The sequence below is a fragment of the Spodoptera frugiperda genome, chromosome 23, assembly GCF_023101765.2.
Source record: "Spodoptera frugiperda isolate SF20-4 chromosome 23, AGI-APGP_CSIRO_Sfru_2.0, whole genome shotgun sequence".
Classification (NCBI taxonomy): domain Eukaryota; kingdom Metazoa; phylum Arthropoda; class Insecta; order Lepidoptera; family Noctuidae; genus Spodoptera; species Spodoptera frugiperda.
In genome coordinates, this window is record NC_064234.1 from 13,927,318 (window position 1) to 13,951,472 (window position 24,155).

Genomic DNA, 24,155 nt, shown 5'->3' on the forward strand with positions numbered 1-24,155 from the left:
TGAAAATACATTGATAAATACGAAAAAAAGTTCTTTTGAAACAGAAATATGGTAGATCTCTCATTTTTATTTTATTGCCTGTCTTGTAGATTGATTTAAAATATTAGACACGTATTGTTTATATTCTTTCGAAAACAAATACTTTTCGAAGATATATAATATCTTCGATTTAAAATATCGCTTGACGTCACTTCTAGGTATATTTTATACGTTTAAATAACGTATTTGCGCCCACTTCTAGACTTTGATTAGTTCTATCTAAGTATTGTTATCTTATATGACAAAATAAAAAAATACGTGTCTAATATTTTTTCCATTACCGAACTGATGGAATAAATAGATTTATAATTTAATTTTCATACCCCGTCAACACCCCTATTCATATCTATTAAAGCTTTATAGATAAATATACGAACATAATAATATTGACCTATTTTTAATGTAGGTTTGTTCTGAAAATATGTCTATCTAGTCTATAAAGTAGCAGGAATTGATCAGCTGTGTAGTATACGTAAATAAACTACACTCGTCTAGACGCGTTAACTGTCGCCGTCTCGCGACTGGCATTGACAATGAAACCCCAATGTTTTCATAATATATTTTTATTTATACCTCGACCACGCGTACCTAAGTTCATAAATTGAACATTTCTGTCGCCGCCATGACAGTTTTATTACAACAAATCGCACTTTTATAATCCCAATTCATTATGCAATTTGTTTTAGTCTACTCTGTGGAAAGTTTCCGTGGTTATTGCAGTGTTATTTTATTTCTGTTTGTTTATGTCTGATATTAAACTAAAAATAGGTTTTAAATGAAAGAATATTTAAGTATAAAATCAACTTCTAATATTTAAGACTTAATTGTGTAATATAATAACTAATTAATATTGACTATGACTAAGTATGAATACATACCGTCTTTGAAAAGGTATGCTAAGTACCTATGCATTGGTATAATTATAAGTATCTACCCGACATGATTTTGTATACTAGTCCTAAACTTAAAAATAATAATGATCCTAAATTCTCTAAACGCTCTATAGGATCATATGATTGTCTAACCAAAACAAACTTATGTACTCATACCGAAGAAATGAAGCGGCGAAAAGCTAAAAGCTTTCAAGCCGCGTCTTATATCTTCATAGAGCAATAAACCACACATATAATCGACTAGAAAGTTATTGCATTATCAACTTTAAGAACTAAGCAATAGGAACTTCAATCTAATTGAACATTTATATGCAGACTTAAAACGGCTCTCAATCCTGCTCCTCCTCAACATGAGACATTTCCTCCTCTACTTGTTGCTCTTCTATCTCAATCTCTTCTTCTTCCTTTTCGCCTTCTTCCGCCCACTGTGCTAACAGCTGTTTACTCTCCTCTCTGAAATGAATAAAAGAAAAGTATAGACATCTATAGAAGTAGTGGAAAAAATTGTTGTGATAGAAATCTGCTAACTGCTATCTTTTTATTGCTGTCGTCAGTACGTTACACTTATCAAATGTGTCCTCCCGCCCTAGGAGAGGCGAGAGGGAGTATCAGCCTCTTACTGATTTAAAATCACACTCCGTTCCAACTCCTGCTCCGATTTGAGGCCGCGGTAACTTATAGCGTTTTATCCGCACTTGACGGTAAGCAAACGGCATCGTCCTTACACGGGTGTCCATGGGCGCACGGACTTCCAACCCCAAAGGAGTTGTTACAAATGCGTTACGGGCCTTTTGGGGTTTAAGATTCGGGATTTGGGAATTTTGAGATTGGGGTTTGGGTGGGATTAGGCCCCCTACAATCTCACTCACACGGTGATACACAACGCATGTAATACATGAAAAACTTAATGAAATTACCTTTCCTCGGGCGTAACAATGTCCTTATTAATTCTCTTCAGCCGCGGCATTGTTGCCAACAACTCGACTCTGATTTGAGGATCGTCCTCCTCATCTTTGTTCTCCGGATCCTCGTCACCTGCTCCTCCCATATAAGGGCATCCCTTCAGGACGAGGGTGTCAAGTGCTTTAAGAACCTAATGATTAGATTAGATTTCAGCCATGATCGTCTCACTGCAGGGCAAAGGTGGCAATAAAACATTGGTGTGTATTTTACCAACAGCATAACACATTATGAACTTATATTACCTTCAACTTCCTCACTTGTCTCAGTGTAGTAACGCGGCAATTCCTCAAATTGATGTATTGAAGCTTCGTGTGATCCTCATTAAAACCGTCCAAGTACCTAATTGGATTATTCCGCACATGTAACACTCTCAAATTAACCAGAAGCTCTATACCAGCTAGGGTCTTAATTTTATTCCCTGCTAGATACAAACTGTCCAATTTGGGAAATTCTAAAGGTGGGATTTCCGTTATTAAGTTATTTCGTAAATCTAAGACTCTCATCGTTGGCATTTTAAACTTGAAATCTATAGTTTTTATTTTATTGAAGCCAAGCTCCAATGTGCTCAGTTGCTCTTGGAACACGTCTGCCAGTGAAGTGATTTGGTTGTTGTTAAAAATGATGACTTGCAAGTATTTCATTTGCTTGAGTCCTGCGGAGGCGATCCTGTTCTCGTCAGCGTGTATGAGTATCAAGTTCGGTAGCTGTGTGACGACTTGAAGCGCATCTAAGTCTAGCAAGTTATTGGAAACGTCCAGGAACATTATATGTTTGTAACTCCTTATAACGTCGATACGTGTTATATTCATTCCTACAAGTTTGCATTTTAAAAATGTGTACCTGTTGACAATTATTGTGTAAATCAGATAATGTAATATACATATTTAAATGTTATTTCAAAAGGGGTATTCGAGACATAATTATCTTTGATTGAATATTGGTGTTACATTGTTCTCACATTGAACCAACGGAACATGTAACCAAGAATTGTATTGTAAGTTTCTTCGAAAGTTTCTTGCTTGTTCTTTTCCATAGGAATCTACACTTTGGAACGAGCAAATAGCTCTAGAGGACTTTTTTCTCTTTTATTAAAAAGAAAAACGTTGCCCCACACTAGGATTTTCTCCTGTGTCGTGGGTGCGTTTACAAACATACAAGTTCACATACACATGACACCCAGACCCGAAACAACCATTTGTGGATCACACAAAGAGTTGCTCCAACTTGTTGCGGGAATCGAACCCGCTACCCGTAGCACGGTAGCCAGTTGCCTTGCCACCACACTAACCGTGCAATCAATACTGACCCACAGACAGACTTTTGTAATACTATAATATTTGCTTTGATGTTCAAAAGTGCCTTCTCGGTCTATTTGAAATAAATAATTTTGACATAGACTTTGACTTTGTGTAATATGATCTTGGTGTTGCTCACCCGTCACCGGAGGCAGTCTTGCCCAGCATACTCAATCTGGTACAAACCTCCGACTTCTGAAGTCGTCTCGGAGGGAGCTCCTCCTTCACCGTCTCCTCAACTACAGAGGCAGCCTCTACAACTTCCTCCTCCGATTCACTGTCAGTTGCAACCAAATTAAAATGAGATTTCAACATTGTGTTCCTATTTACTTTAAAACAGCTGACAAGAAAACTATACAGGTTTTGACAGGCAGTATTTTGACGTGTTCAGTTTTTAAAATTATTCGCTTGTATCGGCTGCGGCTTTGGCACAAAACGTCGTGTATGCGACTTTCACCTCTTTTCTGCCTTACGTGAATTTTTATTGTAGTTTGTATTCGATTTATTACAAAAATATCTATATGCATATTAATGTACCTACCTCAATCGTATATGTGTTGGCCTCGTATGTTGTAGGTAGCAGTACCTAAACCAAACAATAAGAAAACTTCTGTTCCCTTAATTCCAGGTATCATTTTCAACAAGCGTCCCAGAGACGAGAACACCTCAGCAGCACATCGAGGTGATCCTCCGCAGGTTGGCTAACTCTTTGAACATGCGAGGAGAGGATCCTCACAACTACGTGCTGAAGGTGTGCGGGCGCGAGGAGTACCTGTTCGGAGACTACCCCCTCATCCAGTTCCTGTACATCCAGGAGATGCTGGCCACGGACGGAGTGCCGCAGGTCATGACCGTCAGCATGGATAAGCTGCCGCTGACGCGTGAGTTGGTGATCTAAGTTGTTTCTTTGCGAGTTTTGGTCGCATGGTAAACTTTTTTTGGAGAAAAGTGTGATCTTTTTTATCAATATTAAAGGGCAGCGTTTTATTGAAGGTTGAATTTAATTTACTTTACGTAATCTTCTCTCATACGTATTACAAGGAACTTCTAGCTACTTTTTCTGTCTTATTTCTGTCTAGTTCTTTTTTCTGCTGCCATTTGTGAGTAAAAACGTTGTTTCTCGTGTTTTTCTTCTTCGTTATAATTATGATGACTTAACCCATCTACGCGAGACACAATGTGTTTTCTATTGTTGTCTTATATACGGCATACGAGAGGTTAAGTAGTAATTAAAAAGAGACATATTAATGTATTTTCTTGTTTACCTAAAACAGTAAGTCGAGACCTTCCCTACTACCCATACTGCCTGCCCGAGCGTAGACGACTGACGTCAGAGCATTCAAACACGATGCGACGGAAGAAAAATGAATCTTCGTGGAATATTCATAAAAACTACTCTTGCGTGGTGCAGAGCGTTAGCAAGCTTAACGTGGACCCTGGGAATGGTGCAACTGTGAGTATTTAATATGTTACTAGTATTTTTAAAAGAGTTGTTAAAGTGCTGTGTAGGGATAAAGTATTCTCAATTCTCAAAGAAAAGCATCCAATCTGTACTCTTTCGTTGCTTGTTTCAGTATCTGACGGGATTATGATAATCTTAGAAACTATTAAATACTTATGAAAGAAAGACTTGTAGTTTATTCTATATGAAATACTGATGTTTTAGCTATGACTAAGCCATAATATTAAAGACATCCAAATTTATTCATGAAAATCAGCGTCTTATGTGACTTTTATTTTTTATACTGGAGGTGATATGCCAAGCCGGTATCTTCCACGGCGGGCGGCCGCTCTGCGAGACGCAGAAGACGAAGCCGGCGGTGATGACGGACGGCACGGCGGTGTGGGACGAGGAGCTGACCTTCCCCATCAAAGTCTCCAACATACCACGGATGGCCAGGATCTGTTTCGGTGTCTACGAGATCTCTAAGACTAAGAGCAAGAAGAAGGGGAAGGTATGTTATAAAAAAGATTTTATAAAAATGTGGTATAATAAAATAATTCTATATATCAGTTTACTGATATACAATCGACTTTTGTTAATTCGAAACTGGAGGGAATCTTCTAGTCTCCGAATTACCGAATGTTTGAAAAAAATTAATGGTCCGAAATTTTAATTGGCCTCAAAATGTTGATACTGACCCCTGAAAGTTCTGAGAAGTTTCTGTCCCTTTTTCTCTGCAATTTCCGACTCGTCGACTGTAAATACTTTTTAATTGGAACTTTTATGTTTGCTTTAAGACCTTTAAGAGAGCTTTTTTTAAATAATCGATCCAAGTTCATTTACGCCTGTTGGGTTTTCCCAACCCAAAGCGATGAATAAAATAGAGTAAAATAAAATAATTTTAATGGTGAACATAGGCATAATAACATAATATACACATGTAAAACAGTAATATTCACCGCTGCCTTTGCATTCAAGACAATGAGATAAATAAGCTTTCAATCCAAAACCAGTAAAGTAAGTACAAACTTTAACATACAATTATTTACACTAGTTTCTCTCTATTATAGGAGGTAATAAACAGACTGACATGGGCGAATACGATGGTGTTCGACTACAAGGAACAGCTCCGTACGGACGGCGTGACGCTGTCCATGTGGACCCACGTGGCCGACGACACGCAGGGAGACGACCTCGTCCTCCATCCTCTCGGAACTGTGGTCTCTAACCCTATATCTGGGATCCGAGAGTCCTGTGCGGCTCTACAGGTCACGTTTTCTAAGTAAGTGTTGATTTAATACTTTATTATTGACTGCCTGCCTCGTTGGCTGAGTGGTTGCAAGTGTGATAAGGGTCTCGGGTTCGATTCCCGGATCGGGCGAAGTATTACTGGGCTTTTTTCGTTTTCTCGAATGTGCCCGGTATATGCCAATAGGCTCACCATCTATCACATGGGACTTATAACATAAATTGTGAAATGTGGGTGTATACTGGCATTATGTGTGACGTTATGTATGTATGTATGTAAAAAATAATTAATGAAATAACTTATAAAATGTTCTCAAATATCATTTATAGGACGATATGGAGCTTATAAACTTCATAACGACAAAAACATCTTTAAAATAAAATGACATTTTGAGTTACTAAAAATTATATTTATCATTCCAGTTACGATTGCCAGTACCCAGTGTTATTTCCTAAAGAGGAGACTGTACGCGAGTACTCGGAGAACATCGAGGCAGTGTCGCCCGAGGTCATGGAGAGGCTCAGCAGAGAGTACGACAGACTGCGGGCCACCGCCGAGAAAGACCCCATGTATGAAATGCACGAACAGGACAAGAAAGACATTTGGGCTTCGAGGTAAGGATTGTTATTGTTATTAAGAGCGTTTGCTTCGGGTGTTGATCGTGATTAAGGTATTGTGTGTATTGAAAGATGATGATTAATGGAAACTTAATAAACAAGTAAATTCAATAGTAAACTAAAGATATTTTTGAGTATGATTATATTTTTGTTTGAATTGTAGTTTCCAGTTTTTCAATTCAAATTCAATATTTTTATCGAAATGTCAAAAACGCTACATTTCTACCAATTTTGTAGATCGCTACTTATGATGTTATGTTTGCGTCAAATAGCACACTACTTATTTCTCAAAAAAATAATTGAAGTATAGTATAATCGTCAAATTAATTAATGAAAGTATAATATTTTTGCGATATTGTATTAAATTCAAATGTCAAAACAATTTATTGTTCACCTAGGACACTACTCAATTACTTAACTAAGCAATATAACATTATGGTGTCCTCCCCCAGGGAGCGGTTCCGCACGGAGGCGCCGGAGCTGCTGCCGAAGCTGCTGTCGTGCGTGGAGTGGGGCGAGCGGTCCGAGGCGGCCGCCGTGCGCCGCCTGCTGGCCAACTGGCCGCTGCTGCGCGTCGAGGCCGCGCTCGAGCTGCTCGACTACGCATACGCTGACGCCGCCGTCAGGAGCTTCGCCGTCAAGTGTCTCGGGAAGATCAGGTTAGGCGGTATTTTTAATTTTTTTTTTTCTTGAAAACACTAGGATTTTCTCCTGTGTCGTGGGTGTGTTTACAAACATACATGTTCACATACACATGACACCCAGACCCGAAACAACAATTTGTGGATCACACAATATCACATAATGGTATAAGCCAGTTAACAAGCAGATGGATCGCCTATAATCGGTGAGCAATCACCGCGCCCATGAACATCCGAAACACCAGAGGTGGTACAAACGCGTTGCCGGTCTTTTGGGGGTTTGAAATATAAGTGTTGTTGGGAAATCGGGGATTGGGAAAAGGGGAATAATTTGACCTATTTTCTCTACTAATCATTAAGCAAAATTCGTCTACAATCTATTATTTAGCAATGGCCTCTTTTTTCAGAAAGGATTTTATAGTACCCATGTTCAGTAAACAATTTCAGAATCATAGTTAAATTAAAGATATTGGTTCTAAGTGGAGGGCACCTTCTAGTTAGATGCAGTATCAATATTCTCAAAGTACTCACAAAAAGCTGTAAATCACTGCTATCTATTATAAAAATCTGTGTCTAGAAAGCAGACTGATCATATAAGTCAAGTTAAGGCTGATAACAATGATGCCCTCTCTATGGCTTACCTCACGTTGAGTACGCGCCTGGATCCATTTATTTACATTCACATTGTTCTTCTTCTCTCCAGTGACAACGACCTGCTCCTATACCTGCTGCAGCTGGTACAAGCGCTGAAGCACGAGTCGTACCTGATGTGCGACCTCTCTGTGTTCCTGCTCAAGCGGGCATTCAAGAACATGACCATCGGACACTACCTCTTTTGGCATTTAAGGTAATATTGTACTTAACATTATAAACCATATTTTAAACCCAATGTTTTAAAATTAAAATTCGGGTTATTTTCTATATTATTTATAACTTATTTCAGGTGTATAGAAACCTTTAAAGCACTAGCAAGCAACTTGTAGAAAAGTAAAATTTGTAAAATTTTCATCTTTGGTTTGGTAAAAATATTAAGTGTTGGACTAAAGCCTGGAGCTAGAAGTGGCCAAAAATGGCAATAGACAATCTTTCTAATAGTTTATTAGCATTTAGTGGGACTACCTATACTACATAATATTATTATTATGTAATATGGATTAGTTGGTAGTCCCACTTATATTCTCTGCAAGCTCATCATCATTAGTGTTCAAAATTGTATGTTTTCTGTGTTTATGGTATATTGTGTGCAAAAATGTATCATCTTTATGTTCCTATTTCAGGTCGGAGATGCACGTGGCGTCGATATCGGTGCGGTTCGGTCTGCTACTGGAGGCGTACTGCCGCGGCTGCCAGGACCATATCAACAGTCTGTCGCGCCAGATCACGTGCCTAGACAAGCTTAAATGTAAGTGTACCATACTTACTGCTGGAGTAATGTGTGTGTTTTCTTTGCTACAACTAATGAACATACAACTAATGAATTAATATTCCGATATAATACACTATTTCATGTTATGTACACTTGTTATGTGTTCATGAATGTCATGATTAATGACACACATATATAACCTCTCGCCTATCTCCCACGGGGCTAGGCAGAGGCTATGAAGCACCAATTGCTAAGATTCCTATTAATTCATGATTAATGATAGTAAAACTATTCTAACAATGAATTAAATGATAGATAAACAGTTAGAATGAGTATCAAACTGTTTTATGGTCCAATGTAACTATCACTGGCATAGTACTAAGTGCTGGGTTGTTCCAGAATCAGTAAAATTAAGCTTTTAACTATCATGATTTCTCTATGCATGCCTTAATATCATGAACTATATACTCTACTCTAGTTATCCAATAAAAACAGTTGTGTGATCAATATTTTGGCTGTGTTAGGGGCGTCCCAGTGCGTTCGGAAGAAGAAGGAGATTAAGCAAGCCCGCGCCGCCCTCATCCACCACCTACAAGAACAGCACTGCCTGGAAACTCTCTGTGATTTTGTCTCGCCGCTTAACCCTAGTTTTGTTTGCAAGAGAATCAAGTAAGTGGGATATAAAAAAGATTAAAAGTAACCAAGGAGAGTCTTCTAAAAAAATATGCTTTCTTTTAAAGTGTATAAAATTGCTATGCTTACTAAAAAACATGACTGAAAAGTCGATGTAGATATAGATTATATTAATCAACTATGTCGACAGTGAACTCCATATATGCTTTGTCTTCTATTTCGAAATCGTTCTATAGATATAGGGTGTTTGGTTAAACAAAGAACAAGGACCAATATATTCATAAAAAAATAAAATGAATCTAATAACAAATTACAAGAATTCAATATATTTTTCTTGAATATGTCCTTTGTTTACTCAACCACCCTACAATCAAGAACATTTTAATTAGTTATACATACCTTGCCAATGTATAAAGTATAATAAACTTAGGGTCGGTCATATCTGATGAAACATGCGTCGCGTAATATCGGTTGCGTAACGTTAGAACAGAAAAATGTGTAGAAAAATACTTGACCATTCACACTCAATCGATGATGCGTTAGTACGATCGATGATATGCTCGGCGTATTTTACGACAGATATGAACCGATCCCTAAATTCACACTAAATTCTACAAATTCACCTTCCATTCCCTAACACGACCATCTCTACACCCTACAGGCCTGATGAATGTCGAGTGATGGACAGCAAGATGAGGCCGTTGAAGCTGAAGTTCGAGAACGCAGACCCCACCGGCTCCGACATCAGCATCATACTGAAGATAGGAGACGACCTCAGACAGGACATGTTCACGCTTCAGATGTTGAGGATCATGGATCGGCTGTGGAAGAACCATGGATATGATTTTAGGTATGTGCTTTTGGTAACGCAATGTAATGAACCTTTTATCCTCGAAGGGGTTGGCAGAAGTGCACCTGCTGGTTTTATTTATTTTATTTTATTCAATGGTTACAATGGTACACAACCAATTAAAGTAACTGACATACATAACTAAAACAATTTTACATGGGACTTATAATAATGTTATAAGTCCCATGTAATATTGTTAGGGGCTAATAGAGCCTATTCCCATATACTGGGCACAACTCCATACTTCGTGCTACTACTGAGAAATTTTCAAGTAAAACCGAAAACCGGTAATACTTGGCTCATAAAACATAATAAAAACATATGCATAAGATTCATATGGTTTTACAGGAGGCATCACCTAGTAAACTATACCTTTTGTTAAATAAGACAAAAGTCTGTCTTATGTTATTATACATAAAAGTTTCAATAAAAATACATTTAGCACTAAATATACCAAACATACGACACTAATACCATCTCCTATGTCACAGAATGATCCCGTACAACTGCATCTCGATGGAGTACGCGGTGGGCATGATCGAGGTGGTGGAGGACGCGGCCACCGTCGCCAACATACAGAAGCAGAGCTCGCTCTTCAACGCCGCCTCCACCATTTACAAGTCTACGTTGTTGCGTGAGTATTGGGTTTACTTTGAAATACTACATAGGTCATGATTACTTTAAGTATGTTTATATTGTAACTTTCATGAGACATACTTAATTAATTATAGGTTTTCGCGTTTAAGTAACTATTTTAAGGGTAACTTGATAGTTTTAAGCTATGCTAGAGGCTCATATTCATGATCAGCATTCCGCGAATCTTTATTTCGTAACCAGTAAAGTTGGTTTTTATACTTTCAATGCTTGAATCAATCGAGTAGATAAAACAGTAATATAATTAATTATTTCTCAAACGATTTGCTGTTTTAAACCATTCTTTGCCCATTTTTTTAAATAACCATGTTAATGTAAGCAATAATAATAAATTGTTTATTTCCCAAACAGAATGGTTGAGACGAAACACGGAGAACAACGAGGTGGCGTTCAACAAGGCGGTGAATGAGTTCACAATGAGCTGCGCCGGCTACTGCGTGGCTACGTACGTACTGGGCATCGCTGATAGACACCCAGACAACATCATGGTCAAAACTAATGGCCAGGTTGGTTTACTGTTTTGTTTGTACAGTTTCTAGCAGTGACGTAACTATACCGTCCGGGGTCCGTGGCCAATTCATTGGAAAAGTCCCCCTTCCCAATATAAAGTTAGAGTAAAGTAGTTTAGATGAGAATTTCTGAACTGGGGTCTTCCCCCAACACAGGGCATCTTGTGGCATCTTCTCAATTTGCCACCCTGTAGTTACACCACAGGTATCTGGATTATGTTGCATGTCAATTGTAGCACAGAGATTGATTTATAGCAATAGGGTAACCACCCATTAGTTCAGACTCGTAACATAACTTATGAAAAGAAGATGTGAATATCTGTCTTTAGAATAAAATGGCATGACGTTATATATTTGTTTTGTATTATAGTGGCGTGACGTTATGTAGTTGTACTTATAATTTTGTTCTCCCCACAGCTATTCCACATAGACTTCGGTCACTTCCTGGGCCACTTCAAGCAGTGGTACGGGTTCAAGCGAGAGAGGGCGCCCTTCGTGCTCACACACGACTTCATACACGTCATCAACAAGGGCCAGAAGGGCTCCGGAGACAAACTACCCATCGACTTTAAGATATTTAGGGAACATTGCGAGAAGGTGAGGATATCATTTTAGAGGAATGATTAGTTTTTGAACGCCTACATACAAAAATCTTAAAAACTTATACCTTCATAGTTCATGCAAAGGTTTTCGAATCCTTGTTGGTCTAACGTAATGAATCTAATATCTATACAATTCGATCTAGTATGGACATGATGGCAAAGTGGTCAAATCATTGGGTCATACAAATAAAGAAATAAAACAAAACTGATTGGGATTGTAGTCAGTAGCCACAACTATTACTGTAATTGGTTTTTTCTTAAAGATTTACGTATTTATCAAAATTAAATTAAATTAAAATGAAAAAAAAACAAGTATTTAATCATTATTAACAAGTTTTTATTTCGTGTACAGGCGTTTACAATACTCCGCAAGCACGGGCACCTGATATTGTCACTGTTCTCCATGATGATGTCCACCGGCCTGCCCGAGCTCAGCTCAGAAAAAGATCTCCAATATTTACGTGAAACTTTAGTAAGTATCTAGAATCTAGACCACTACTAAATAGAATTTTTAGTTTTCAAGCCATATTCTCCAAGTAATCTGCCCATTGGGGATTGGTATCATTGTCATGGTAATTGGCTTGCTTATCCGAGGTAACAAAATACCCTGTTTTATTGTGATATACACCACCCTAATTTTTCAGGGAATCAAAGTTTAGTTATGCTATCAAGGAAAGGAGATTTATACTTAGATAAGAAGCTGTTTACTTAGCAACCTTTTAACAACAATCAATTTAAAACAGGTAATGGACCTATCGGAAGAGAAAGCGATGGAGCATTTCCGACAGAAGTTCAACGAAGCAATGAAGAATGGGTGGACGTCGTTCAACTGGGTGATCCACAACATCGACAAGAACAACTGACAGTGACCCATGCCCCGCCGGCTCACGAAGCACCGACATTCGAACTCCATGCAGACAATATAAACGATACAAGGATATAGGTAAAACACGCATTTATACCTCTCTCTGTACTCCCCAGTACGAGTTATAGTCAGATTTTGTCATGGTCAGAGGCAAAGCCGTATTATTCCAATGGCGTACTAGGCAAGTACTAGGTTTCGGAGAGGCGCTGCGAGACGCACATACCCAACTGCCCATAGATAGGCGACAAAAAATGTATGGCGTCTGTTAGGTGCTTGCCTAGGGCGTTTTCTAGGTTTAATCGTAGTGTGTAAGTTTGCGTATTATGTATTATTTAATGGTTATTGCTATTGTTTAGTGCTAATCATGTCTGGAAAGGTAACGTAAGAATAGGAAAAGTAATTTGTGTTGGATGTTAAAGAAAATACATAATCCGCGAATGTTGACCATGTTAAAATCTGGCTTTGGTTCGTACCGGGTATTATAATAACTACTCGCCTAATTTGTACAGTTTGAAGAGGTATAAATGCGTGCGATCAACGGAACATAGATTACCAAACAAAGTGTAAACACAATCGCGTAAGATCCAGGTTATAATGCAAAGCTTAAAGGACTGCTTTCATACTTGATTTTATCATCACAATCAGTTGATATTGTCATTAGTAGATATACATTTTTCGAGGTTTTTAATGAACAGATTGTGCTATCAAACAAGTAATTCGTTTCCTAATTACTAATGTAGTTAGTGGACTAATGGCCGTTTACAAAAACCATCCCTAAACCATTTGCTAAGAGTTACTTAGCGTTATCAAGCACCTAAACTAAACTCTTACCTTTAGGTGTCACTTATTAGCTTAAAGGTAAAAAAAAATTGGGGGTTTATGGAAACGGGCATTAGTCATGCCTTATCAGAAATAATGTTTGAAATGACTGTAAAACTTTTACATTGAGAAACAATAGGTAATTTTGCTAGTAATTAGCTTATGAATTAGCGGAATAATTTTGCAATGCTACGGCATTTTAATGTTGGTCAATTATTGCGAACAATATCGTTACAATTAACCATCGTTGTTGATGTTCTTATCTGAATTAAAGAGCGGGTGATATCGTCATTAAAAAAAGGCCTATACTAGAAATAATAGTTCTTACTTTCCTTGATGTATTTAAGAATCATCGACCAATGAAATCGTCTTTAATTTTCAATCTCAGTTGGGTGTCTGTGTTTGGCCACCAACCCGCTTACTGCCAGAATGGCGAAGCGAAGATGTGGCCGAAGATGGAGCACACAGACTTAGAAAGTACCTATTCACTCTGACCTTGACAAAACCCGGGTTATATTTCTCAGTAAGAATAGAAGCCGTATATACTATTGACGATTATCCCCGCTCCACAACAGTTATCGTGAGCAAATTAACTGAAAGATCCCGTTCACATCAGTAAAACGACAGACTAACAAATATTACTTAGATTAGTACATAATCGTAGTGTTTTCAATACGCTAGACAGCTAGATTTATATAGTATTGAATTATAACTTCGTTATATGGTCCTAAAGGGGTTGTGGAGCATAGGACTGGGGTCTTTTCCTACTACAGAACTTCTAAAGTCTTACAATAAATAGTGTTAAAATAGACAAAAAATGTATGACTAAAACGGGTGTCTAGACAAGTGCCAATTACTAAGATTGGAATATAAAGTCGTGCGTAAATACTAAATGAAAACTTGTTACCGTGTATGTCTGTTTGTGATAAACTCAAAAACTACTTAACAGTTTTTCATGCAATTTTCCTCATTGGGCAAAATTTAAACATATCTGTGTTTCGGTAACATTGTCATTTATGTAACACTGTCAAAATCTATGACATTATAGTCATAGATTTTTTGGATTTTTCGACAAGCTATTTGTGTTCTAAGGCACTTGTCTAGACCCCCACAAATAAATCTTCTAATGAACTTCTTCTACTTGTGAACGGGACGAGGTTGTTCTAAGACTGACATTGATTTGTGAAGATTGTGGTGACGCAAGTTTATAATATTGGTCGTAAGTTACTATACTACGGTGTAAGGCGATAAACACTCGTGTATGACTGTAGAAACCGTTGCCATGACGACCAGAAGGTAACAATAACAATACATTGCTGACCAATCAGCGTCCTATTTTAAAAACTAAAACGATTATTTCGCCTCGCTAAGTAATACTCGTATCCCAATTTTACGTGTGGCTTATAACAATAAAACTTCAAAAATGTGTCTACTTTGGCCGCGACCGGACATTCCGATGTCGTTATTTCGTATAATGTAATCATTAATCTAATATTTGGAAGTTTCCAAAATGTCTGAGTCCCGGTATTATAGTGTCCAGTTTAGTACGGCGACATTGTTGGGCCCTCGGACGGTAGTAAGGCGTGCGGCGGCGGTTTTGGCTGTGATATAACCGCGTATAATTGCGCGTATAGAGAAGGACTTGCTTTTAAGATGTTTAGTTCAGACTTGAGGTTATAAGTCAAACTTAACTGTCAAACTAATTAAAAAAACGTCTAGAATACATAGTTAATGTAACCTTTCATTTGAGTAATGAAACAATTTTGAATAATACGTCATACTCTGCCATATTTGGCGGTAATACTTGTATTATAAATAAACAAATCTCGGTTTGACTAGCCTAAAATCTTGTCTCCTTCAAGAGATATAAAAGACGGGTTACACCCATCTATCTAAATTATAGGATGTTAAAAATTGTATGAATTTGTATTTAGTTTCGTTAGGTGTTAGAGTTTGGATCAAAATTTAATTTTACTCTTTAGATTAAGGCATGCGTATACTAGTTAATCGTAAGGGTGACTGTTGAGAGGAGAAAGAGACGATAGGAAGGCCGCCGCACTCCCGAACCGGACGAACCGCCCGCACACTTTGTAATGCACGGTACAACTCGTTAAAGGACATGGGGAACAAAACCAACCTTTAACGCCATCAACATAAGGTCGTGAATGGTCGTTAAAATATATCCGTTTTAGGAATATATCGTGCATTTAAAAGTGTTATACTTACATTAATTAGGCGAATTGCTCTCATTATAAGCGTAGGTGTAATTAGTGAAAACATTGTTTGCACATTGATTTCATCTCGTTCGCGATTTGTGTGACAATATTCTTTAATCGATTATCGATTCGCATTATCGATTGGATGTTGTTACTGGGTTTATAATTTAAATCATAGGCTTAGCAGTATTATATTGTCATATGTTTGTAATAAAGGTAAACTCGCTTTTAAGTTTTTTGTATAACTTCGCGCTACCTCATGCTGTCGTGTATTGAATGATAATGATTTATTTGCCCTTGATTTTACAAACTTCGGAACAAATTATGAATATAACGCTCGAGTTATAGTGAATTAGCGATCCTAAGATATCCTTATAAAGCACAGTAGCCTACATTTACAGATATTAACGGAATAGACTATAGACTTAATAAATAGCACTCGTCGGAACGCTCTAGTGAAATATACACGATATAATATAACGATCGATATGAATGTTTTTTATTATAAACGAATATGCCTTATTATATTTTAGAATTAAGTTATTGCTACAACAGTTGTGAACATTTTAGGTGAAATGCCCAGTTCTTATATGTAAAAATAGTGCAAACTTGCTCTCAGATTAGTCACGATGTAATTTGGATAATGAGTACTCTGTCATCAAATTGTGTCGTTAAAACAAAATGTTTTATGATCTCCTTATTACCTTATAGCGCACGGAATTTTGATTACAGTCAAATTGATTGGGGTTCAAAATCTAGATTGCATCGCTGATTTGAAGCTGGTATGTGAATATTCAATTTTGTGATGGTATTTTATACGTAGTTTCTTATAAATATTGGGACAGACAAAGAATCTAAGTCTCTTTTACGTAAACTATGGTTAAAATATTGTCCAAAATCGAATGTTGAATGATTAAGTATATAGTATACAGTTCTTGCATGCCGGTTAACTTGAAATATACATAGCCTTAACATTAATACAGGTAAGTCATTAATATAAAGGAAAACGTTCTCCAAATACATGCAATTATGCACTGATGATATTCAAAAACTGTTCGAGAAAAATATAAAAAAAGATATTTAAGTCTAGTTCAGAAATATCTCAGTTATGCGGACATTATAACTATTACAAGCATATGCATTAAAACCGTCGCTAAATGACGGATTCTACACGGTGTGATTAAAGTCGTGATGTTTTAAACTTAGGTTCTACTAACGGTATAGGAGTTTTTTTTTTGAGGGTGAAAATCATCCAATGGCTTAGTGGAGTGTCAGACTTATACTGACTAAAAACCACCCCGTGCATACTCCTGTTTTTCATGCCGGTAACCCGCTAGGAGCTCCCGGTCGGCATCAGCCATACTGGCCCTCAGATGTGGGTTTTATACTGCGTAAAGAGTAGTTGTGCAAATAAAAAATATTATAGGCGCTCTGACAAATGTTATTAAGTTCGCTTAATTATTTTCAAGTTGCATAATGTAATTGCAAATTGTTTATTATTCCAAGAATTAAACATAATAGTTAATAAGCAAGTCTTATTTTGGGTCTGATTCGCAATTACTCGTGGGTAGAACCTAAGTTTGTCACTTACGGATTCAATGGCACCCTGTGTAACTTCATTAATATAGCAGTACATTTAATGATCGGAAAGCCACAAAAGACAGTTCTCAATTACCTTTACCTCGAATAATAAAACATATCACATTAGGCCATTCAATAGATAATTTAGATAGCCGGGGAATCAACATTTTTGCGGTCGATTTTTCTCTACTAATAACAACTTTGTTTTAACAGCCATAAGAACTATTTTTGCTTTTTTCTTGTTCTCGTTGAGTAAAACCGGTTGTCTTATGACTTCTAAGTAGTAGATAGTTAAAAAACTATAATTAACTTTGTGGTTACTTGTCAAAGTTCGTTAATTTCAACCGAATTAGTTAGTTAACAGTTCAATCGTTATGCTAACTAATGTCTTGCTGTAATGTACCTTGAGTTGATTTTTAGTTCATATTTAATACATGAAACAATAATTCCAGGTTATTTAATGATTAATGTCCAATATTTTGCCCATTTATTAAAAAAATCGACCGCAAAAAGTTCAAATACAAATAACACCAAAACTTTACCTTTGCGTGGCCTTTGCTACAATGTTTTAAAAAGTAAGGTACCGTTACACCACAGATTATAACAGTCTAGATTGTAGGTCGACATCTAGTACATATGTTGTGGCGCTTGAAGTCTGAAATTTGATCCGAATGCCGCGGTTGTGACACTGATCCCTTGGATCGGATTATTGGGTCAGCTTTGCATGTATATTGTATGTGCATTCATTTGTAAAAGTTAATAGTACGTGTATTAGGAAATAGTAGGTTTTGTAATTGATAAAAATGGATTTTTGAGTTTTTGCAAATTTCGTGTCTAAAAGTGATAATTTTATCACAGAATCACACTAATATTGTAAATGTTAAAGTTTATTTTTCAATCACGCAGATACTATTTAATGGAGTTTGATGAAATTTCATATACAGACACGGTGTGGGGTAACTTGGGTGATAGGATATCTTTTGACCCAAGGGAACGCAGGCGAACCCGTTGGTAAAAGCTAATTTTGTAGCCTAAGCCTAAAGCCTGTCCTAACAACTATGGTAATAACAACATTACCCAATAGTTTAATAAGGAAGTAATTTGAAATATTCTATGTCTGTTTAAATCAGAAACTTGACAGGTAACTGAAACAGGTCCTTTTCAAATTGAATTATCATACAAAATAATTCAATAATTCTTGCTTTTAGCCTACCTACGTAGTACGTTTCTGGTTTTATAATCAGCCCATGAATAGATAGTCTCTTTATTCATACTAAGATTATTAATTGATTTAATTTGATAAAAATAGAGAGCTAATAATTAATACTTAGCTAAAAAGACAGACCTACATAACTTTAAATATTTTTTATTTGATTAAAAGGTCACATAACTCCGTCATTGGATATTAAAATAATTAAATATTAAATTACCTAAAATAAAACACCTAAAAATAGTATTTAAAGAAGGTAATACGGAAACAAAACTTTGACGTGTTGACGTATGCAGTTTTAAAACAGACGTCAATGCAACCTCTAAAATAATAAAGTGGTAAAAATTGATTGATATTATAGGAAATGTAAAATTATATCATAATACATATTACATTTTGTATGCAAATCTAATTTTATTCAGGACTTCAAGCGTCACAACTTTGCATAAGGACGTCACACAATAAAATACCTTTAAATACAATGACATTGGAATGTTAATATCATTAAAAAATATTAAAATTGAAATCAGTTTGATAATGACCCGTGTTTAAGGTCGCAAGCTTACATACGCACACTTTACATAATTATTATAATAATATTATGTATTTTTGACACAGAAATTACATTTAAAACAGGAAAATAATATGTCTAGCAATTGGGTAGTTTCCTCAGTCAAAATAACAAACTATATCTACTTTTCAATACAATAAAATATTAAATCATAAGACTTTCATTCATAGATTTGATGATCTACTTAATTTTGGTATTTTTTTAGCTAATTTTCTAGACATAAGTGTGCTATATGACGCATGTCATAACGCACTATTTCATACAAAATTCATAGAAAATATCCTGTTTGCAGTTTCGAAAAAAGTATTGAATTTGACTAGTAGGAAACTAGCCTATTAAAATTGATAAAACTATTTCTTTCCTAAAACAAAATGGCCGCCCTTTTTACTCTGTGGTAACGGTATCCGTCAACTAAATGAACCACATAACACTGCCAATAAGTGAACAGTAGACTGAACGCCTTCTCATAGTTAGCAATAGTTAGATACGATTTATATATTATTCTTATTATATAATACACATTCATAAGTAGCTCAAACTCTGTTAGTAGCTAGGTACGCATTGTCGTGTAATTATTATTCTTATGTATTATAATATTATAAATATAAATACAGGGTCGCTTTAAGATGGAACTTCGGGGGAAATGTAACTTATGTTAAAAGCATTAAGACTCAAATTGCAGTAAATAAGCTTGATTGCTTACAATTTCTCGCCCTGGAGTCTCGTTTTCATATTGAACCTGTATACGATACTGATTGATGGACTGCATCGATGTTTTCAAATATTTTCTTCCAAATACTACTCTTGAGACATAGTCCTAGCTATGGAAAAACATATATCGATATATTTGCAAATTAGACCTCTATAATGTAAAGGTTAATGCATTTTATCTATTACAACTCGAAAAAATAAACTTATCTATTCAAAAACACTACCTATATACTTTATCTGTGGATTAATGCCCTCTTAACAAGAGCAAATTGAATGATAAATTATAAATTCAATACTTATCTTCCAATAATGTAAATAAATAACAAAATTGTAGAAAACATTGATGCAGTTCTTCAATTACTGTGTAATAAGCTTCTTTTTGCCATAAATTTGCATACATCCATAATTACAAACACTTGATTTGTAAACCGTAGCTCGCAGTGTATACAGACTTGTACGACATATAATCATATTTGTATAATAGTGTCAGTAGTAGGCATACATTTTATAAATCACATACATAATACACACACACATGTAACTTTAAAAAATGAGGACATTATGGCTATGTAAACTGTTGAAATTTTCTTTAAATTGACTAGATATCAGCAACCCAGACTGCGCAACGTCGCCGCGTCTGCGCACGCTGCTCATGATGAAGAGTCCCTCTATGACTCGAAAGTAGTAGAGCTTTTCTCTATTAATTTATGTAAACCTTGATTTTTATTACCTTAGTATGTCTCACGAAAGTTAATAAAAAAAGCTTTTAGTGATAAAAGAGGTTTTCGAAATTGTAACAGGCTACACACTACCGGGCTTTTATATGTACATAAAAACGATATATCGATATTTTACACTAAGATTTATAGCCATTACATTTAAAGCCTTAAAATCCTTTACTTAATACACTTCTTCGTCTAATTTTGACATGTGTTTAGTTTTACTTGCAAATACTCATGTCCCTGTATTGTATGGAGGTATTGGATGAAGTGTCATATTTCTTGATACAGTTCATGTGATCTGGAACTGTCCGTTCATTGGAAAGTGCACCAGTTTCTTCATGCATCGCACGATATATTGGTTAGTTTGCCAATTTGTATCTTATAAGATACTAGATCACTTAGGACTTCTTGTTCTTCGACATAAATGCGGTGGGTCGTCAATAAAAATGGTATAATAAATAAAAATCACAGTTGATATTTACATAATAAAGGTTAATTTTGGACTAATCTCGTGATGATTTATAAAGCTATTATGTCCTCATTTTTTACGTGAACATACACACCTGTACACCTGTATTCAACTTAGGATTAGCGACCATAAATAATACCTAGACTAATCGTAACGCAGCTGATTATTCAAGAGATTTATCCATACGAAAATTAATTATACATATATTATTTTTATTCACATATTCACAAACAAAAATATACAACAGTTCGTTTATAAGTTTCTTTAAACAATATTCTAATGCAATAGGACTGTAAGATGCTCATATTGAATAGTTTTTGTTCTGATTATGTGACTCAGTGTGTTGTTAGCACTTGTATACATATGTAATAACCATGTACGGCTCCTGGTAAACTGTATAAGTTATATTGCTTCCTATGTAGTGCTAAATATCAATTAATTAGTTTGTAACATACTGTAGCGTTGCGCGAAGAGATCGATTCTGTGGCCGCAGTACTGAAACGCCTCTCAAAGTATATTGCATAGGTCTCATGCTGTCTTTGTCACTTTAAAAGTGTATGATAGTGACAGAAATAGTTTTCTTCAAATTGAGTGGCGTTTTAGTACCGCGGTATTATTGTTACTTTTGTTTTTAGATAAACTTTGTATTTTTATAGTTTTAAGTAGATGAATATTTGTATTGCGTGGCTGGGTGTCCTCAGATTGTAAATGATTAAATACATGGTGTTTATCTTAAGGTTTGGGTGATGTTGACTTTAGTTGTCAGTGTAGAGCCGGTCTCAGGTCGCGCAACGAGACAACGTAGTAGTTACAGTTCCGTGCAATGTAAATAGTACCGAGTTAGTTTGAGTGGTAACGAGGACATTGTGTTGAACGAGAATGTTTGATTTATATTATTTAGTTTGCGACCGAGATATGGAGTTGGGTTATTGTGAGATGCAAACTGTAATAGCTCTGGTATCGCCAGCAAGTTGTCACCAAATATTATCGAAGGAATAAGTGTTAGAGGATCGTCATCGAGTTTAATAATACAAACATTAATTAGCCATATTCCTAAATCATTATTATAGTTAAGGATCACGTTACATCTCAAGTCTACAATAGTTCCTTTGTCATGTGTCATTATGTAATCATTACTAACGAGAATGTGTAATAGATTCGTTTAAATATTGTGTATAAAGTAATTTACTGAAAATATTTGCATCTATCTCAAATGTCATTTTATAGATTAAATTAAAATTATTATATTACGCTTATACTGTTGTATTATTTCCTCAGCAAACCTGCTTGAAATCGGCTTAAAAGTGAATTAGCACATACCTGAGTAAATATACACTGATATTTATTAGGGACAATTCCAAAAAATCTTTTTATTTTACAAAATATACAGGCACGCACTCACACACTCTTTCACTGGAATAAGCAGAAACCACAGGCAATTACATAAATGTTCTAAGATCCACTGTTCACATTAAACACTGGTTACATTTCTTCCACGTCCAAAAATCCCTGTTATCCGTATAAAATGACTGAAAAAAATATATTTACAGCTTTATTTTAGTGTACTGTAACATAAACAACACTATGTTTAGTAAAGTAGGTGCCAATCAACCTACTCCTTTCTATCAAATCCTCTTATTAGATTTTCAACTTTATTATTTTGATGTAGAGTCGAAAATCCATTGAAAAGAATTATAGATTAAGAGTATTTTCACTTGCTGGCCACTGTTCCTATTCAAGTTAGAACTTGTTCTTTTTAGGCACAAGAAATAAAAAAAAACTATGATTAAGTAAGTAATCATGAAATATAAAATGAAAAATTAACCTTTTGTGGTGCTCCCCTGATTAGTCTTAGGCACACAATGGACCACCACATGCACCAGTCTACAAGTAAATGCATTGTGATAAAAAAATATCTAATAGATATGATAAAGTGCAGCCTTCAAAGGTCTGTACGCCATTTAATTTTAGATTCGTTAGAACGAGATTCGGTGGCGGATTTTCGCGTCATTCAGTGCGCTTCGATAAGTGTAATGTTACAGTCATGTTCGTGCATAATCTATCATCTATATGAAGGTTATATGTTATTGCTATTGTTATCAGTGGATCCCAAAGAAAAGGTATGTAAAATAACCCTTATTATTATTATTTGTTCATAGAGCTTAAAGTGGGGTGTCTTTCAAGTTTTTCCTGGAAAGTACCTAGTTTATTTGTAGTCATAGTGTGGTATTATTGTGTTTTGTGTAGACAATTTGGTCTTATGTATTGTTAGAACTATATATCTTCATATTTTGTACAGTTTTTGGTTGAATAATGGCTGACGTTACGTAAAAACAACACGTCACATCCAATATTTGAGTCAATTCAATGAGTTTCGTGAAAATTAGTGAGCTTTTGTGGAAATCTGACTACTGAAAAGGATTGTTTGTGAAAATTCAGTCTATTTTTATGTTAATATAGTGTACATACACATATAGGTAAGTAAATAGACAAAGTTCTATAAATAAACAGTTATAGATGTCTTGCCAGGTGTATTTCCTTTTCTAATATTCAAAATGGCGACTATACCAGATACACATCTGTGTCTAATGTTTAGCCATATTGATAGCTTATTAGGGATTATAGACACTAAATATAATTAAAATATGCATGATCAATGCCCTAGACTTCATACAAAGTATATTAATCGAACAATACCTAGGTTACAGTAAAAAGCTTGTACCTAAATACTACCTTTGGGTATAATTCTATGACATCAAAAAGTGCTCGTTGGCAATGAAATACCTAAATTGGATAGGTATAATAGACAATCCTGAAACGTATTATTTAGTTATAACATTTGTTTTCCTGAAAATACCTTGTCGATTGTAGTTTGTTTCACTACCTATTCGTGAAAGTAACTTTGAAAGGTTCAGTAGAATTCGGGCGATGAATAGATAAAGAAGAGGGGTGAATAGATACAGAGGATGGGTGAATAAATGTTGGGAAAATGTTCTAACATCTATTCACCCCGTTCTTTTCAGTTGCCAAACTACAGTCATTGTAGTATTATAAACTATAACATTGCTAGTTAGAGCTACTCATAAACCCAATTTTGATACTTAAACTATCCGCTAGAGGCGCTGTTCCAGTTTGCATACATTTTTTTAACTACAGTGTCTGCGGAAATTTTATAAGGCAAACTCATGGTAGAGGTACAGTTGTTAAATTAAATGCAATGGTGCAACGTCCTCTAC

General features: G+C 35.7%; 2 protein-coding genes across 4 annotated transcripts in view; one reads left to right on the top strand and one right to left on the bottom strand.

Annotated features, from left to right (window-relative positions):
• Positions 1-22,175, top strand: part of LOC118267196 (phosphatidylinositol 4,5-bisphosphate 3-kinase catalytic subunit delta isoform) — a 28,998-nt gene extending 6,823 nt beyond the window's left edge. Inside the window, exons 5-19 of one of the 2 annotated variants that reach the window (XM_035581034.2) lie at positions 3,819-4,071; positions 4,465-4,643; positions 4,939-5,145; positions 5,705-5,916; positions 6,306-6,497; positions 6,953-7,159; positions 7,845-7,988; positions 8,419-8,543; positions 9,032-9,176; positions 9,802-9,990; positions 10,482-10,624; positions 10,996-11,150; positions 11,571-11,750; positions 12,108-12,227; positions 12,499-22,175. In XM_035581034.2, the coding sequence (XP_035436927.1) occupies positions 3,819-4,071; positions 4,465-4,643; positions 4,939-5,145; positions 5,705-5,916; positions 6,306-6,497; positions 6,953-7,159; positions 7,845-7,988; positions 8,419-8,543; positions 9,032-9,176; positions 9,802-9,990; positions 10,482-10,624; positions 10,996-11,150; positions 11,571-11,750; positions 12,108-12,227; positions 12,499-12,618 (2,571 nt within the window). In that variant the 3' untranslated portion in view covers positions 12,619-22,175. The remainder of the gene's footprint in view (positions 1-3,818; positions 4,072-4,464; positions 4,644-4,938; positions 5,146-5,704; positions 5,917-6,305; positions 6,498-6,952; positions 7,160-7,844; positions 7,989-8,418; positions 8,544-9,031; positions 9,177-9,801; positions 9,991-10,481; positions 10,625-10,995; positions 11,151-11,570; positions 11,751-12,107; positions 12,228-12,498) is intronic. The other variant, XM_035581035.2, reaches the window with a different exon arrangement.
• On the bottom strand, positions 1,166-3,658 carry LOC118267203 (leucine-rich repeat-containing protein 23-like). Of its 2 annotated transcripts, none has more exons than XM_035581045.2 (4): positions 3,330-3,658; positions 2,138-2,735; positions 1,850-2,025; positions 1,166-1,385 (listed from the first exon to the last, which is right to left on the bottom strand). In XM_035581045.2, the coding sequence occupies exons 1-4, from the start codon at positions 3,503-3,505 to the stop codon at positions 1,262-1,264; spliced, it is 1,074 nt and encodes a 357-aa protein (XP_035436938.2). In that variant the 5' UTR covers positions 3,506-3,658; the 3' UTR covers positions 1,166-1,261. The 2 variants fall into 2 exon arrangements, with proteins under 2 accessions (XP_035436938.2, XP_035436939.1); XM_035581046.2 differs by having other exon boundaries at positions 3,377-3,520.
• Positions 22,176-24,155: the final 1,980 nt, after the last annotated feature.